Consider the following 15,774-nt stretch of genomic DNA (forward strand, 5'->3'; position numbering starts at 1 on the left):
TGTGTGTGTGTGTGTGTGTGTGTGTGTGTGTGTGTGTGTGTGTGTGTGTGTGAGTGAGAGAGAATTTAACCATGACTAATATGACAAGGTGTCACACAGTGGTGTTAGCGGTCTCTGCAGAGAAACACACTCATGCACACAACCCGTCACAGTCGGGTACTCGATATGCACACACACACACAAACATACATGCAAATAAATCCTATGATTTTTTTTTTGGGATTCTATCTTCGTCATCGCCGCATAAACTGCAAAACTGAAAAGCATTTCAGAGAGTATGTATACTCTGAGAATATTAGAGCTGTATGTTGAAATATATACGACTCATGACCACAGAGTTATGGCTCTTTGAATTTGTCACTTGTCACTCTGCTGTAGCGCCACCTAATGGAGAAATGCCATGAGAATTTGTCACATATTCATCATGTGTTGTTTAGATTTGGTTGCTATATATATATATATATATATATATATATATATATATTACAATTTACTGTATGTTTAACTTTATTGTCACTCTAACAAAAGTTCTCAAAAATAACTTCATGGACAGTTGTAGGAAAGCGGTAGAAAGGTGTCGGCTAGAAAACCACAGTGGTAAGCGGTGTGTTAATGTCTAATGTAGGGCTGCAGCTAACAACGTCTTTTATTATCAATTAATCTGTTGATTCTTTTTGGATTCATTGTTAAGTGTATAAAAACTCTGAGATCTCAAGGTGACGTTGCCACATGTCTTTTGTTGGAAAAGCAACCGTTCAGAAATCCAAAGATAAAGCAATTAAAGATGATATAAGACATGTAAAAAGCAACATATCTTCACATCACAGCAGCTGAAACCAGAGAATATTTGCCATGTTTGCATGTTCAAACAGTTTTAATGATTCATTTAATACGTAATGATAATTGCGTTTGATCATGAAGCTGCGTAAACAATCCAGCCACTAATTGTGCTGATGTCCTCACGCCTCCTCCCTGTAGCTCACTGGTACTTTGCGCTGATGCACATGGACAGTCCGCTCTGTTTCCAAACAAACGTGCGCCGCTCCTCTCGTCGCGTTGTTTTGCTTCGTGACCTTTACTCTCGCTCTTATCGTCGTGTATTTTGCCCTTCTTATAACAAGTCAGATAAAGGCAGCTCTGCCCCTCGCAGAGAGACACAGCATGCAGTAAGCCAATGAAGGGAAGGTGGCTCAGCCTCAGTGAGCTGCTCACCTGCTTTAACGACATGTAGCAACAGAACAGAAACAACCTTGACCAGACGGGAGGCTTTTGTTTCATTTTTCCTATTTAGCTGTCGAGGTTTGAGGAAAAAAAAAATGGAAACTGTTACAAATTCAGATTGATTCAGAGAGAGAGAGAGCAATGCACAAAGAGAGAGAGAGAGAGAGAGAGAGAGCGCTGGTGGAGACAGCAGAGACCACATGTGAGGAAGAGGGGGAGAAAGATGAGAACGAGGAGGAGGAGGAGGAGGAGGAGGAGGGAGAAGAGCGAAGAGCGAAGAGCGACGGGAAGAGATGCATGCAGCTTAATCCTTCCTTTTTTCTCTTCCATACAGTCCTGACTCTTCTTTCATTCCGGCGTCTCTCTGTGTTGATTATTTCTCGTTCCTTTGCCACGCCGTCTCCTTTTTCTAAGAAATATAAAAGAAAAAGCACTGAAATATCCACATTCTCTGCCTGTGAACGTGTGAGTCTGATAGCCAGCTCCAGCTCAGCGAGCCGGGTCTCTGAGCAGAAAAAGGCCAAACCTGAATGCGGACCGACACAGTCCTGACACAGAGGCGGGGAGCCACAGCTGGGCTTAAATTACGCCGCTCATGCCTTGAAGCGTGTCCAGGGGGAATAAGGGACTCGGGTTTTGTTGTACTGAGACAGAAGCAGCTCTGCGTCTTCTTTTTTCTTTAAAGGTCCAATCAATAAGCTTCGTCTCCCGACTGTTTGATTGTGCCGAGGTCTGACTCGGTCACAGCCAGAGTCTCACTGCTAAGACACGTTTCAGAATGAGGCCGGAAAACAGCCGGAGCTCTTTTATAAAGCTATCCAGCACATGCGATGCTACAAGGGAGAGGCATGTGATTCCATGTGTTGCTTTATTTTCTGAAACAATCTTAAAAGATGACAAAAAAAACAGTAAACCCCCGACAGAAACCACACCATCACATCAAATCAGCTCCACACAGCGGGGCTGTGCGGAGCTGATGGAGCCCAGTCAGGCCTTGTTATGCTCCTGTAAGTTATCTAACAGACGAGGCTGTGGTGCTAGAGGAGCTTGAAGCTGTCCAATCAAAGCGTAGTGTGTTTTTCAGTTCACGCTAGAAAGGTCGAGCTGTTTTGTTTTGATCCGCGGGTCAATCGGCGCCCACGGGCTGCACACCTGTCCAGCTGCACTGCTGTAACGTCTGCGTCCGCTTTCACACCTCTGATGCTCAGAGAGCCAGAGCCACGCTTTGTGTGTTTTATTGAATAAAAAGACATTTTTATCTGCACGGCTAGAGGGACGGCAAAGTCGGTTCAATCCGTCCACCGCTTTGGTCCAGAAATCCCGAAATATCTCAACATCTATTCGATGTGTTGCCTTGAAGTTGTGTACACACATTCATGGTCCCCGGAGGATGAATCCTTTTTTTTTTTTTTAACAGCGCCACCGTCGGATCAAAAAAAACTTTATTTCTCGAATACTTTTGTTTACAACCAAATTCTTTGCAAAACTATTGACATTCCCATCAGCCTCAGCTGTACTAATTAGCAAATGTTAGCATGCTAACACGCTAAACAAAGATGACGAATATGGAAAATATTCCAACATTATGCCTGCTAAATGGATGCTGCATAAACGTGAGCCTGTAAGCATGCCGACAGTAATACAAGGCACGTTTATCATACATCAGTATCAGCGGCTGTATTTTGAACGAGTTGTCTAATGGTCCTATTGGGGAGGTCAGTAAGTAGTACATTGCCACCTTACAAGAAATAAACGCGTAAATGATATTTTCTAAGTCTGACACAAAGTTTTTTTTTTCAGTTTTGCCGTCTTATTCTTCACATTTGGTACGTTGTTGTGTCTTTTTGCCCATGATGATGTGGGTTTCCATGCGTCTGTCATCATAGTCAGGTCAGAAAGATTTATTCAACCAGAAATGTTCATTATTGCCACATCCATTTACTCTGTTCTGTGCGATATGAAGGCGCACTATCGGGTAGCTCATCACCCTCTTAAGCCTTCAGAGTAATTCGATGGGGATGATGAAGCTGTGAGGAGGGACGAAGGCTCCGTGTGAAATATCATGGGGGAGAAAATAGAGCTTTGATGGCGTTCGTCTCGAGTGAGGGATATATCGGCCGTGAAATTGCTGATCAGTGCGCTGGTGAAGAGGAACAGACTCGGCTCGCTTCTGGGCACCGACACCCAGAGCGCCATTGTTCGTTCTGGCACAAAGAAGAGATTGTCAGAAATGCAATTATTTTTCGTCTGTTGTAATGCAGACTCATTACGCCAAGTTTTAGGGAACGTTGTCGAAAAATGAGTGGATTACAGAGCTGCAGAATCGGCTACTCGGGTTCAGCTCAAGGTTTATTGATCCGACTTCCTGCCGCTAGCCAAATGTTTAATTAACCGGATTATTCTCCATTAAGGTTACTTCTTAGCGCAACAATGTCCTGATGTCGTTTGGCATTTAGGTGCATCTGTGTTTGCTGTTAAACGGAACATATTTCTCTGATAAACCCAAAGTAGCCTTTCCTGGCATTCAGTGCCGTGCACATCTGTGTTCCTGATCTCCATGAGGTTGGTTTCTTGAGTAATAATTCATAAGGAACTCTCCCTCTGTAACCCTGTAGCCTGAATATGAGCTGTATCTACATGTGTACAGTGTGATTGTAAATGGGTCGAGCTGGGCTGCAGTCTGTATCTCGTGACTGAGAGAGTCTCTGGTATTTCCTCAGGAAACCACTTCACCATCAGTAGTCTTTACCCCCCCTCTCTACATACCCCACTGTCCTTTTCTTTCCAAGGTCTGTTCTTCCCCCATTTCTTCTCATCAGCCCTCCCTCTCTGTCCTCATAAAAACTGTCTCTCTCTCATTTTTTTTTATTCATTTTCCATTTCGTTTTTCTGCATCCAGCCTCCATTAAAGAGATCTCCATGTTGTGCACAGACGCCTTCCTCTTCCTCTTCCCCTTCCTCTTCCTCACACCACATACTGTAGTGTAGTCCATCGCCTCCTCTTTGCCTCCCTTTTTTCCTCCAGATTCTTCTCCACCTCTTCATCTGCCCTTTTCCCAGATACGCTGCATTAACGATCTCCCTAAAGCGCTGCGACAGAGTTTTAAGGAAATCTGTTCATTTTAGAGCGAGAGGAAATGAGTCATAGCAGCCGATTATTAGGCTGGATGTAAACATAATCAGTTAGACTGCTGTGTCCAATGGCTTTGATTCAAGTCTTTAATGGATTATCACGGCTCCTTTTGATACTGCATGTAGATGTGATACCTCAGCTGGAACCGAACATTATAAAGTGCTCCCTCCATCACGGTACAAGTACAAAGTATTGAAAGCGGCTGGCTAAGAGTTTTGGCAGACTTCAGCAGAATGTCGGCTCCGCTCCAACCAGGAAGTAGACTCTTAGTTATCTGGAGAAAGAAAGACAAATATGTGCGTAAGTGAGTTTGAAGTCATGATGTTAAAAGGTTCTTACATAGCACAACATAAATCACAGCGGAGCAGCGCTCGGGAGAAGAGAGCCGAGTAAAGCGGAGCAGAGACGCTGGGAATGCAATGAAATAACAAAGCAGACACTCGGTAGTCGTCGCTTAACATTGAACAGTCTCGCTGCTCGCTGACAGAACAATCGCGTTCCCTAGTACAGCTTCTGTACACCGACAACCTTTAGAACCTTTTTTGGCCGTCTGAGCGACTACAAGCCCAGAGACAAAGACAGAGGAAGCAAGGGTGGGAAAAAAGGGAACAAAGTGGAAGGAGAAAATAAGTCCACAGCTCTGGTGGACGAGCTAAATGCTAATACCAGCATGCTAGAATGTTCACAACAATTGGGCCGATGGTAAAAGGGTTTTTCATTTGATAAATTATGATGATATATAATTATGAATTAATTGATAAATAAACTATAAACGGGGCAGCTGTTTGAGCTAAGTGCTAACGTCAGCATGCTAACATGGTGACTTTGAGAGAGGTGTAACATTTACCATGTTTAACTTCTTAGTTTAGCATGCTAACATTAGTTAATTAGCACTAAACAGACTAATGGGAACACCATTTGAATGTCTTTGGTTCACAGAGTCTTAGTTGGACAAAAAAAACAATTGAAGACACCGAGGCTTTTGAAAAAATAGTGATGGACTTTTTTTAACACATGTTGTGTCGTTTTATAGAACAAACAACCAATTGATGATTCAAGGAAATAATTGGTAGATTACACAATAAAGACAATGATCGTTAGTTGCAACCCAAGTTGAGACATTTCAGTCAATCGACAGACTTGAAAACACAATCTGGCACGCTATTGTTGTTGGACAGAAGACGGCGTATCCTGGACTAATCTCATTTCATAGGTTTAACCAGATTCTACTAATTGGCTTGGTTTGGCACCATATGGCCGATGTATGAGAGCATGTTGTAATCCTGCTCATTTAAATCTCTTTCTGACGTTAACTGAAATCTCAAATTTAGGGATTGGCGATATATCAATATTATTTTGATATTGTGACATTAGACCTGGAGATCGTCGTAGATGTTTAATATAAAAATATGGTTTAAGTGTTGTCTTCTCCTGGTTTTTAAGGCTTCATTACCCAAATCTCATTTTGGAAATATTTTGTAAAAGCGCCAATGGACAGTAGAGGTATTTGGTCATAAATACTGTAATACTTTGGACTTACTTTTGGAGAGAGAGAGAAAGTCAAACCGGTGTGAGAGAAGAGCACTCAGAAACACAAGAGGTAGTGAAAGCTGCCCGAAAAAATATGGATGTTAGTCAGAACAACCGCCGGTGTCGTTAAAAGTTGAAGTGCCTGTCTGGTTCTTATCCCGTCACCATGACAACACTGCCAGTAAAAAAAAAAAAGAGAGAGAGAGAGAGAGAGAGATGTACAAATGGAGGGAGTAGAAGATACAGAAAGAGTGTGAGAGTTAGGATGTAAGCATTAAGAAAGTGTGTGTGTGTGTGTAAGATACTGTTGAACAAGTGTGTGTGTGTGTGTGTGTGTGTGTGTGTGTGTGTGTGTGTGTGTGTGTGTGTGTGTGTGTGTGTGTGTGTGAGTGAGATACTGTTGAACAAGTGTATTTGTGTGTGTGTGAGACAGATATATGTTGAGAAACAGATATCCATGTACCTGTCAGCCATGTTGGAATCAGTCTATCCACAGTGAGAAGGGCTTATCTCTGTGAGTGAGTGAGTGAGTGAGTGAGTGAGTGAGTGAGTGAGTGAGTGAGTGAGTGAGTGAGTGGTACAGAGGGCGGCTTTACTGCCATCATAAAGGCCAACATGGAATAAGCGGTTAGAAAACTCATTCTCACAAACACACACCCCTTTAAAAGATAAAGACACAGAACAGACCTTTGACACGCATGCAGAAATTCCATGATAATACTGTATTATATCATATATATTGTATCTGAATAGGAGAGAGGAGATGGAATCAGAGATATGGTCCTCGTATGTCATTAATCTTTCCATCTTAAAATCAGCCAGCAGTTCATTTTCTAAAGCGCTGCGTCATCTGAAACACATTCAGACGTGTGTTCATGTGTGTTCATGTGTGTGTTCACCTGACCGTTCTTTCACCGCACTAAGTAACTTCTTCAAAATGCAGACTTGTGTAATAAATGATGCTCTTCTTGTGTAATAAATGATGCTCTTGTGTCTGCCGTGTACTCGGCCCCATAGAGTGCACACCTGCACCTTATTTATACACCGCAGAGTCTTGCAGCTTTTGGCAGTGTGACAGCCTGTGGAGTTGGATAACAACATTTCTTCAGAATATTTGTGCATCCATTTTGGTCCTCGTGTGACCTGGGGGTCCAAACCGAATCTTGAGAGAACCCCCTGCTGGCTAGCACTAAAGTATCTCCCTCGTGTTAACAGACAAAGAGACTTTCTGTGCTGAGTGTCTGAAATCCACGAGACAGTCGAAATATCTTTTTGATCTAATATTTGATGTTTGTGTTGCAGATTTGAACCCTCTCCATGCCAAACGGTTAAGTACGTATGTGTCCTTCTTCTTATCACATGGCCGGGTCTAATTAAAACCTGGTCTGAATCTGATTGCAGACTAAAATTGCATAATTTCATGAAATCTCTTCAAAGAATATAATTCAGGATGATTAATGATGTGATTACTTTTATCAACCTCTGGATTACCGTGATTATATTGATTACAAGAGATCCTCCAAATGATCACAGGAAGCATGTGTAATCAAAGGACTCCAGAAATTATGGCGAATCATCATCAGTCTCTACTCATATTGGGGAAATCGCATCACATCTGGTGTGTTGCTCAACAGTATTTTAAAAACGGCCGGTATCTGCCAGCATTCGCTTTCAGCTGATGTTGTATTTCTCATCTATAATCAGCACCCTCATCAGTTTAAATTCAGTTAACTTAACCTAAATGATCCAAGCTTAAAGGGGAGGTGGGGGGGCGGTTTATGGAAGCAAGACAGGAAGTGACTGAGAAGACTGTCCATTAACCCCCCAACCCCCCCACCCCACACACGCACACGCACACGCACACACACACACACACACACACACACACACACACACACACACACACACACCGCTGTAGCTTCCTAATAAGGAAGGACTCAAAGGGGACAAGGATCTTCTTACAGCGATCAATACAGTATCACATTATTTCTACGTCAATAACAAAATGTACCCATAAGCTTGTGTCCACAGCCCTAAACACTGCATTACTTGCTGATATTTGCCTTTCACATGTTTTGAGTATTTGCATACAAAGAACATCCAACCCTCGACGCTTTAATAACTTCCTCCACCACACGATGAGTCATGTGTCAATAAAGTATGACAAAGGCTGGAGAGCAGATGAAGCAACATCAAAATCAGGTTCTCTAGATGAAAGACAATCGTGTTGTGTGTAACTGTTGGTTACACAAACAAGGAGCCAATCATAAATGATGACCGCAATTAGTCCGACCGACAATTTTTTCAAATAATGAGATGTTTGTGTGCTGGGCGTGCAACACCAGGAAGACCGGTTTTCAAAAACCTCACAGAGCCCTAAATATGTTACGGTCACATGAACTCCATTTACGCTTGGCATTAACGTGCAGTCTGCGTCTAGATGTCCCATCTTGACGAGGAGAAACACATGTTAATGCACCTGTATATATGCACATCGGACTGGCCGGGCCACATCTGGAGGTGGTCGGGGTGCATTGTGATTGGATCTCAGCCAGGTGTGGATACAGTCTGTGCAGCGTAACCACAAAAACATCCACCTCACTCCGCCTCTTCCTGCTTAAAATATACAGTAGGACGTAGATAGCATCTCTTCCGTAATGTCAAATTAATGCATTTTATTGCTTCCCGGGAACACGCCAAACTTATTTTACAAATCCACTATAATATAATTGAAATGTGTCTGAAACGGTCCGATAGTGCCACAAGCACCAGTTTCAGTTGACTCGGCTTAATTGGAAATACCAACATCTAAGGATTTCCACAAACGACTGTGTACGGGTAGATAAGTAAGGCCGATTCAGAAGAAAGTCAGTCTGCTGCAGACCTGAGGGCAAAGCTATCGTATCAAACAGCGGTCGGAGGTGTGAGTCACTCAAACTGACGGGCAGCCCCCCACAACACCGCGTTAGCTTCAAATCAATTCAGATACCAACGGGAAGCTGATTGGAGCACATGGAGGCCGTAATTGGATGAGTGAAGAGTGTTCATACGCTGGCCGCTGTGATGAATCCGGCTCTCTGTTCGGCACGCCGTACCGCGGGCTGAATATTTGGCCTGAGTAACACAAATCCATGGATACATAATGCATGTGTCAATAGTACAAGCTGGTAGTGATAGTGAAATTCTGCGGTAACAGTGACAGGAATGTATTCTTGGCCTCTGAAGTCGATTTCAACCGAGCAGAAAATCTGGAGGATAAAAAAAAAGGGGGGGGGGGGATAAAATACCCACAGCAGAGCCTGTGCTCACCTCATACAAGTCCTCCTGGTCAGATGTGTCGTGTAGAGTAGGAAGGAGCATTTCCACTGATTTAAGAGTCGGTTTGCTCACAATGTTAATGACAAGTGGACCCTTCAACCAAAGCCGCGGTGGCCGTTTAGAGAGAGCGAAAGGAATGAACGGCTACGGGTTGTTCCCCAGACGACGAGGTTTGATTAAAGTAATGCATTCTGAATTTATAATGATAATACCGGTGTTGCTTTCACTGCTTAAAATGACAAACCGCGCCGGTGGTCGGTCGCATCAGCTGTCACTACTTACCGTAATTTCCGTTGATGTCTTACTTGATGGCCGGTTTGCGTGTTCTCTGCAGGACGGTGTCTTCACTCAGCCAAAGATTGTTTTTTGAATTTAGAGAGTTATTGTAGTCCCAAGAACTCCCAACAGAGGTAAACATATCCAGTGAATTTCACATTTTCTAGAAGCTTTATTCATATATCAATAATTTAAAAGATAAGAGTTATCTGTAAAATACAGAAATGTTGCTTCTGTGGCGTTGGCATTTCAAATCCGATGCCTGCAGCGCGTCATATGAAAATCAATTCACACGCGTCAGTTATCGCTTTGCGGTACTAGAGGTTTATAAACTCAACAGGGCACCTTCAAGGATGAAGGATGATATGCAAATAATAACAATAAACAATAAGGCTGTGATTAACAGTAACACTAGGTTGGTAAGAAAAGCACTTCACAATGTAAAAAAAAATACGCACTTTATTACGCTTTATGGATATATTTCTGACCTCCTCATTCGCTGTCTCACTCCAACTGTATGAACCGTCTCCTTCGATAATAAAGCTAAAAAAAAGTGATTTCAAACGTTAACACGCCTGTGGGCCCGGCTCTTGGCCTTGGTAGTCAAATGGTGGTTAGAGTGTGTTTTTGAACCACTGCAGTGGGTGGGAGGGGGGGGGGGGGTTCTGGCAGACTGGATGGTTGAGTGATTCTCTATTACTCTCTTTCTGAATGGCTGCTTAATGCAGGCTGTCAATCTTCCAGCCCGCCTGTCTGTCTACATGAATTATTGACTGTCTGCCGGTCTCACTCTCTGTCCTAACAGGCTTCATGTTTGTCTGACTGCTCTTCTTCCTCACTGTGTTAATTGTGTCTTTGTTAAAGAGTTTCACTCCGGGAGGTTGATTAAATCCAAACTGCATGTATAGCAGAGCAGAGAGATGGTGTTATTAACTCTACTTGTCACATCAATCTCTGGTTGCTGCATTCAGTCTATGATGAGTGAGTGCAGACTCATTTATCACTATCAGATTAATAGATATTCATTTTGAATATAAGAATGAAATCAGCCTTCTTAACATATGAAGAGATACCCAAACCCCACGGGGGGGGGGCTTACTGTTACAATCAGAGTGTATGGCGTTAACAGTCACTTTAGTTAAGCTTCTGAATAAAATGTCATTTATATGTGACATATCAGTTCATGGCGTAAACACGGTGGGAAATCCACAGTTTGATGTGGGTTTCAAATTACAAATTTACATTATTGTTTACATTATTGTTTATTGGATTACTGCTCCATTGAAGATGCACACTCAAATATATGTCCTGATTCGGGGTTTAATATCAGCCTCGTCTGCGAACATAACCGCAAAGATTCAGAGCTCCAGAAACTTAGATTTTCAGTTTAAAATGTTTAAAACCATATCAGACTTATAAGTTACTCAGATACATAATTCAGTATAGGTAGAATGCTATTTATTCATTTCCCAGAGTTCTTAGCATATTACTTAACTTATTATAAAGCTGAACTAATCAATTTGTATATTAACAATGGGGAAACATTGAGTAGTATGACAGATGTTGCTTGTAGTGATTAATCCCTCCGCTCCACGGGACGCTTTAGTGTCTTGCAGCTCATTGTTTTGGTTTTGTGGCCTTCGACTTTACCTTTTCGGTTCGCTCTCATCAGCGGTGTTTTGGGGAGAAAAGTTCAGTTAAACCAACTGTACGCTACCTGTCCAGCACCAAAGTTAGCCACTAGCTTGTGAGCATCGTGGAACCTTTAGCAGCTAAACAGCTGGATAGATCCCCCAGATGTTGGTGGTGACCAAAATCAGAGCTAAAAGATGGCCTTACATCCGTCAGGTGTCCAGTTGAATGATAACGTGTTAACAATATTGTTCTATTGTGCTTGTTTCAACACAGGTGGGCGTCGCCGGTCTGAGCCCGACGAGGCGGAGCTACTGAGGGTGAGCAGGCGATTGGTCGAGGACGCCGTCAATCGAGCCTTGCAACAGTTCAAACAAGAAACTCTCCAAAACGGGGGTGGGCCCAATGCCACGGCACCGCAGCCCCCGGGAAACACCGAGGACACCGCGGCGAAGACGGACACTACAGCTAACTCCACCACAGACAACAGGAAGTGACATCATCGGACTGAGGTACAGAGACTGACAAACCAGCCGCCCAGAAAACATCAGCCCGGGCCTGGCTACCCAGGAGAAGGGGTCAGTAGTCCCTGGGCTCAAAGCCTGAACCAGCCAACCAGTCAGCCCAGTTTGCTGACTAGCTAACCCAGCTAGTCAACTACAACGGCTAGCCAGTCATGCCAGCTACCTGCCCAACTGACCTAGCTTGACACAATGCTATTTAAAATAGGTAACGTAGCTCGAGTTCAGGTGAACCTCCCAACAGGCCAGCTCGCCAAGACTGTTCGTTAAATTCACTGCATCTAACGGCAAGGGCGTGGTCTCCTCGATCGCCCCTCAGCCGTCGGTCTGCGTTTGCACATCAGACCCAGAAAACATCGGTGAAGCACTCCTCCAGAGACACACATGTAGGGTTCACTTTGACCTGCCTCTCACCAACTGCCCTTTTAGAATACAATCATCCTTTGTAGTTTGGTTTTTAGCATCACCTGCACTTAACATGGGACTCAAAAACCTTCCTTCCTTCTCCTTAACTTTATTGTTTCAGGTGAAGAAAATCATTTCCTTTTCCTTTGTTTCCTCTTAAAAAAATCAGTGCTGTCTTCAGTTACAAAAGATTACACATGTGCTCTTCTTCGTGGTTGAAGGGGATTTGTGCTGGTATGACTTTGTTGTGACGGGATTCTTCAAACTTCAGAGTGAGATGTTGGACTTGCTCTGTGACAGTTTTTGTTGCAGCGAGTCTGTCTCACAAACTTTAAACTTCCAGCATTTACTTCAACTTTTTTTTCCACAAGGTGTCTGTGTGCATACCACACCGCATCTTTGTCGTTACTCTCAGTTGTTATAAGTGATCTGGCCTCAGCTGTGCTTTTAAATATGCTGCATTGTTTATTTAAAACCTAAAAGTGCGTTTTGCCGATGCATCACTGAGACAATCATCAACTTAAGATCAGTTGTGAATTCTGTGGGAAGACATTTTGACAAAAAGAAACTAATCTGGACAGTGGGAGTATACAGACTGCTGTCACTTTAACTTATCTCCGCTAATAGCACTAACTTTACAAAGACGGATTTGGAGATGCTCATCTGCTGATGATAAAATAACTCTCTAACAAAACACTACAAGTTGCCACGAAAGCATCTTCCACTGAATGAATGCCAAAACCTTCATTACAGACCTGCTTGCTTGTCTCAATGAAAACTACTTGACAGGCTATTACTACTACTATTACACACAGGCATTAATTCCATAACTCCTGCTTCCTGCCTGATCATTTATAAAGGAAATAGATTTTTTTTTTGTTTACATGCTATATTTTAAATAAATTTGAAGCAGCAGCGACGTGCACAGATGACCTTATTTTGTGTTCAATTCATTTATAAATTGTTGGGTGTGGCTGTTTGAGGCTCGGTGTTCACTGGGAGTTATTCGCGCTGATCTGAGGAGCTTTTATTTTGTAGTGCTGTACATCTGAGAGCATTTACAGCCGAGCAAGTTCTTCAGACGTTGGGGAGGTTAACTCGGAAAATTGCTGCTGTCAGCTGAAAACCCTCCGGCTCTTGATTTCAGTGTTGTGTTTTGTTTTTTTGTTAAACTTGAAAATGAAATTGGCATTTCGTGCTCTGCATTTGACCCCAGAGCTCATGAAACACACAGGCGTACCGTGTCAAATTAAGGACGACTGTCTGAATTTATTTTGAGGTTCTCAACTGACAGCAACGTGATGATGATGACGATGATGATGATCCAGCTGTGATATAAGCGATTGGTTCACTCTCTGACATTAAATATGTTATTTTATCCTTCCTATCTATTATTTATAATGTGTTGCTGTCGCTCCTGAAGAAATGAATGAGAAGATATTTGATTTTGAAATGAGGAAAAAGAGCATTGTTTGCATTCAACGGTGGTAAAGCACAATGATGAATTAGCTTCTTTTTTTTTTTTTATTGTCTTTGCTTTCACTTTTTAAAGAGCAGGTAAATCAAATCACCTCTGTTCAAAGTGGCCTTAAGTCACGAAAAACAAGTTGATTTTTCTGTAAGTGCTTAAGGTGACAACGCATAACTAGCATAACACAGCTATTTTTTAAGCCAGCGGGCGATTGGGTGACGACGGCTCGTTTTGCCGAAGTCTCTAAATGTAAACCTGCGGCTAAAGAGTTTGATTCTTGAGTTAAATGTCAATAATCGTCCGCCATGAAACACAATTCATGTAAGTTGTGTTTGAAAATGAATTCCTGAGTCTCTTTACCGGCTCGGATTTCCTTCTAGTGCGAGCAGGTGTGAGCTGGACAACGTGCTCTCGCCCCTGTGAAATCCACTTAAGGCCTGCGGCTGTGGACTCATTGAAACGTCAACAACGGCTGAATTCTGTCTCACGGTGGACTGTGATCGATTCTGTTTTGATCTTTTATCGTCACCGGATCCTTAATCTCCTTAAACTCCCCTTTAATACACAAATTGTCCTGTTGGCGTGTGTGTGTGTGTGTGTGTGTGTGTGTGTGTGTGTGTGTGTGTGTGTGTGTGTGTGTGTGTGTGTGTGTGTGTGTGTGTGTGTGTGTGTGTGTGTGTGTGTGTGTGTGTGTGTGTGTGTGTGTGTGTGAGAGATGTTTGATCAGTGGTTCTCCAGAGAAATTTATGTCTCTATCAATCATGAACACTCACAGGTGTGTGTGTGTGTGTGTGTGTGTGTGTGTCTCTACGAACGTCTGTACAAATTTGTCTTTTCTGTTGGTCTTTCCATTTGTCCGTGTGTACGTCTGACCGCGTGGGTGTGTTATTGTACCTTGTTGTATATCTTGTTCTGCCATATTTGAACAATAAAACAGGATATGAGATTCAAAACCAATATCCCTCTCCTCGTCTCCTGATTTCAGTCTGGGTGCACAGGAAGGACCGTGTTGTTCACAGATTGTGTTAAGTACCTCGAGTAGGTTTACATCGAGACAGAGATTATTTGAAGGTTGCCGTTGGCTTCATGCGTCTTCGAACGTTGCGTCATGAGGATTTGTAAGAACTGTTAGTGAAGAAGTTTGTGCAAGCATTCGTTTCCTGGGTGTCATGTCCATTTTGAGGGTAATAGCAGGCGGTAAATTCACCAGGCAGTATTTTAAAAACAACGTATCATCCTCAAAAATGTGCTGTTTTATGAACAAATGCATCAAGGTGGATCCTAACTAAATTTTAAACCAATGTTTACACCTATATACAGACGTAAAGGCTCTTCATCCCCTCTGTAGACCCACACAGGTGAGATTAGACCCTCTATTACCGTACGTTCTCAAATAGTATTTACCTCGATGGAACAGAGGAACATGCTTATTATAGTTATTTCTAACGCAAACTCGACACTTCCTCCATGTTTTCCCTTTTAATTTGAAAATAAATCTGCAGGAAGTGAACTAGTTTAACTGACGTTAGCTTTGAAAACAATGGCAGAGTGGAATGACTGGACTACATTGGTGAAGTTTGACCTGAATTATCTGTGGGTCTCGTGCTGGCTCATTATGCTGACTGTGCGCTGTTTAAGTAGGTTAGTAGATAGTAATGGAGGGACGTCGTTCCACCTACTCCAAGGTGTGTATTTATTGTTACACACAGGTGAGACTAGACCTCTCCTTGATTGACACCTCCCTCACTCTCTTGTTGTCTTTGTTGCACACGTCGGTGTGGGGACAAACTCGCGGAGGACTTGTCAGCTGTTTCTTCTCTGAGGGTAATTGGTTTCACAGGAAAACAAAGGACGGTGTCACGTCAGCGTTTGCTGAGAAGAAGGTGAGTTAATGATCCGGGGTGCAGCAATGACTCCTCATGGCCATCAGGAGGCAGATAGATGAGTGAGTTTCTTTTTTTTTTTTTATCCATACAGCTGTTTTACATCTAAAAATTGAAATGATAGGAGACAAGTTGACGGAAATGATAATAATAATAACAATGTTTTCCTGACATTCAGGAGGTCTGAAGCAGAAGTGATGACTGCAGCCTCACTGTTGCACCTGCGGCGCTGATATTATGGGGTGAGTAAACATACATTGAAGTGAAGGCTACAGTGTTGCCGTTACTGCATCTATTCTTTAATCACCTTTTAAATAAACGCGAGAACGTCGGTGTGAAACGGGGTCACCGGGGTGTTACTACCGTGAAACCGCCGCCAGCTCT

General features: G+C 42.9%; 1 protein-coding gene across 3 annotated transcripts in view; it reads left to right on the forward strand.

The window, feature by feature from the left end:
* LOC137871194 (A-kinase anchor protein 7-like) overlaps positions 1-14,464 on the forward strand; it is a 37,158-nt gene extending 22,694 nt beyond the window's left edge. For all 3 annotated transcript variants that reach the window (XM_068708881.1, XM_068708883.1, XM_068708882.1), the window contains one exon: positions 11,387-14,464. In XM_068708881.1, coding sequence (XP_068564982.1) covers positions 11,387-11,607 — 221 coding nt within the window. In that variant the 3' untranslated portion in view covers positions 11,608-14,464. The remainder of the gene's footprint in view (positions 1-11,386) is intronic.
* The last annotated feature ends 1,310 nt before the right edge of the window (positions 14,465-15,774 follow it).

Source organism: Cebidichthys violaceus, unplaced genomic scaffold (assembly GCF_023349555.1).
Source record: "Cebidichthys violaceus isolate CVI_PGR_0920_01 unplaced genomic scaffold, fCebVio1.0.p SCAF_14, whole genome shotgun sequence".
NCBI lineage: Eukaryota > Metazoa > Chordata > Actinopteri > Perciformes > Stichaeidae > Cebidichthys > Cebidichthys violaceus.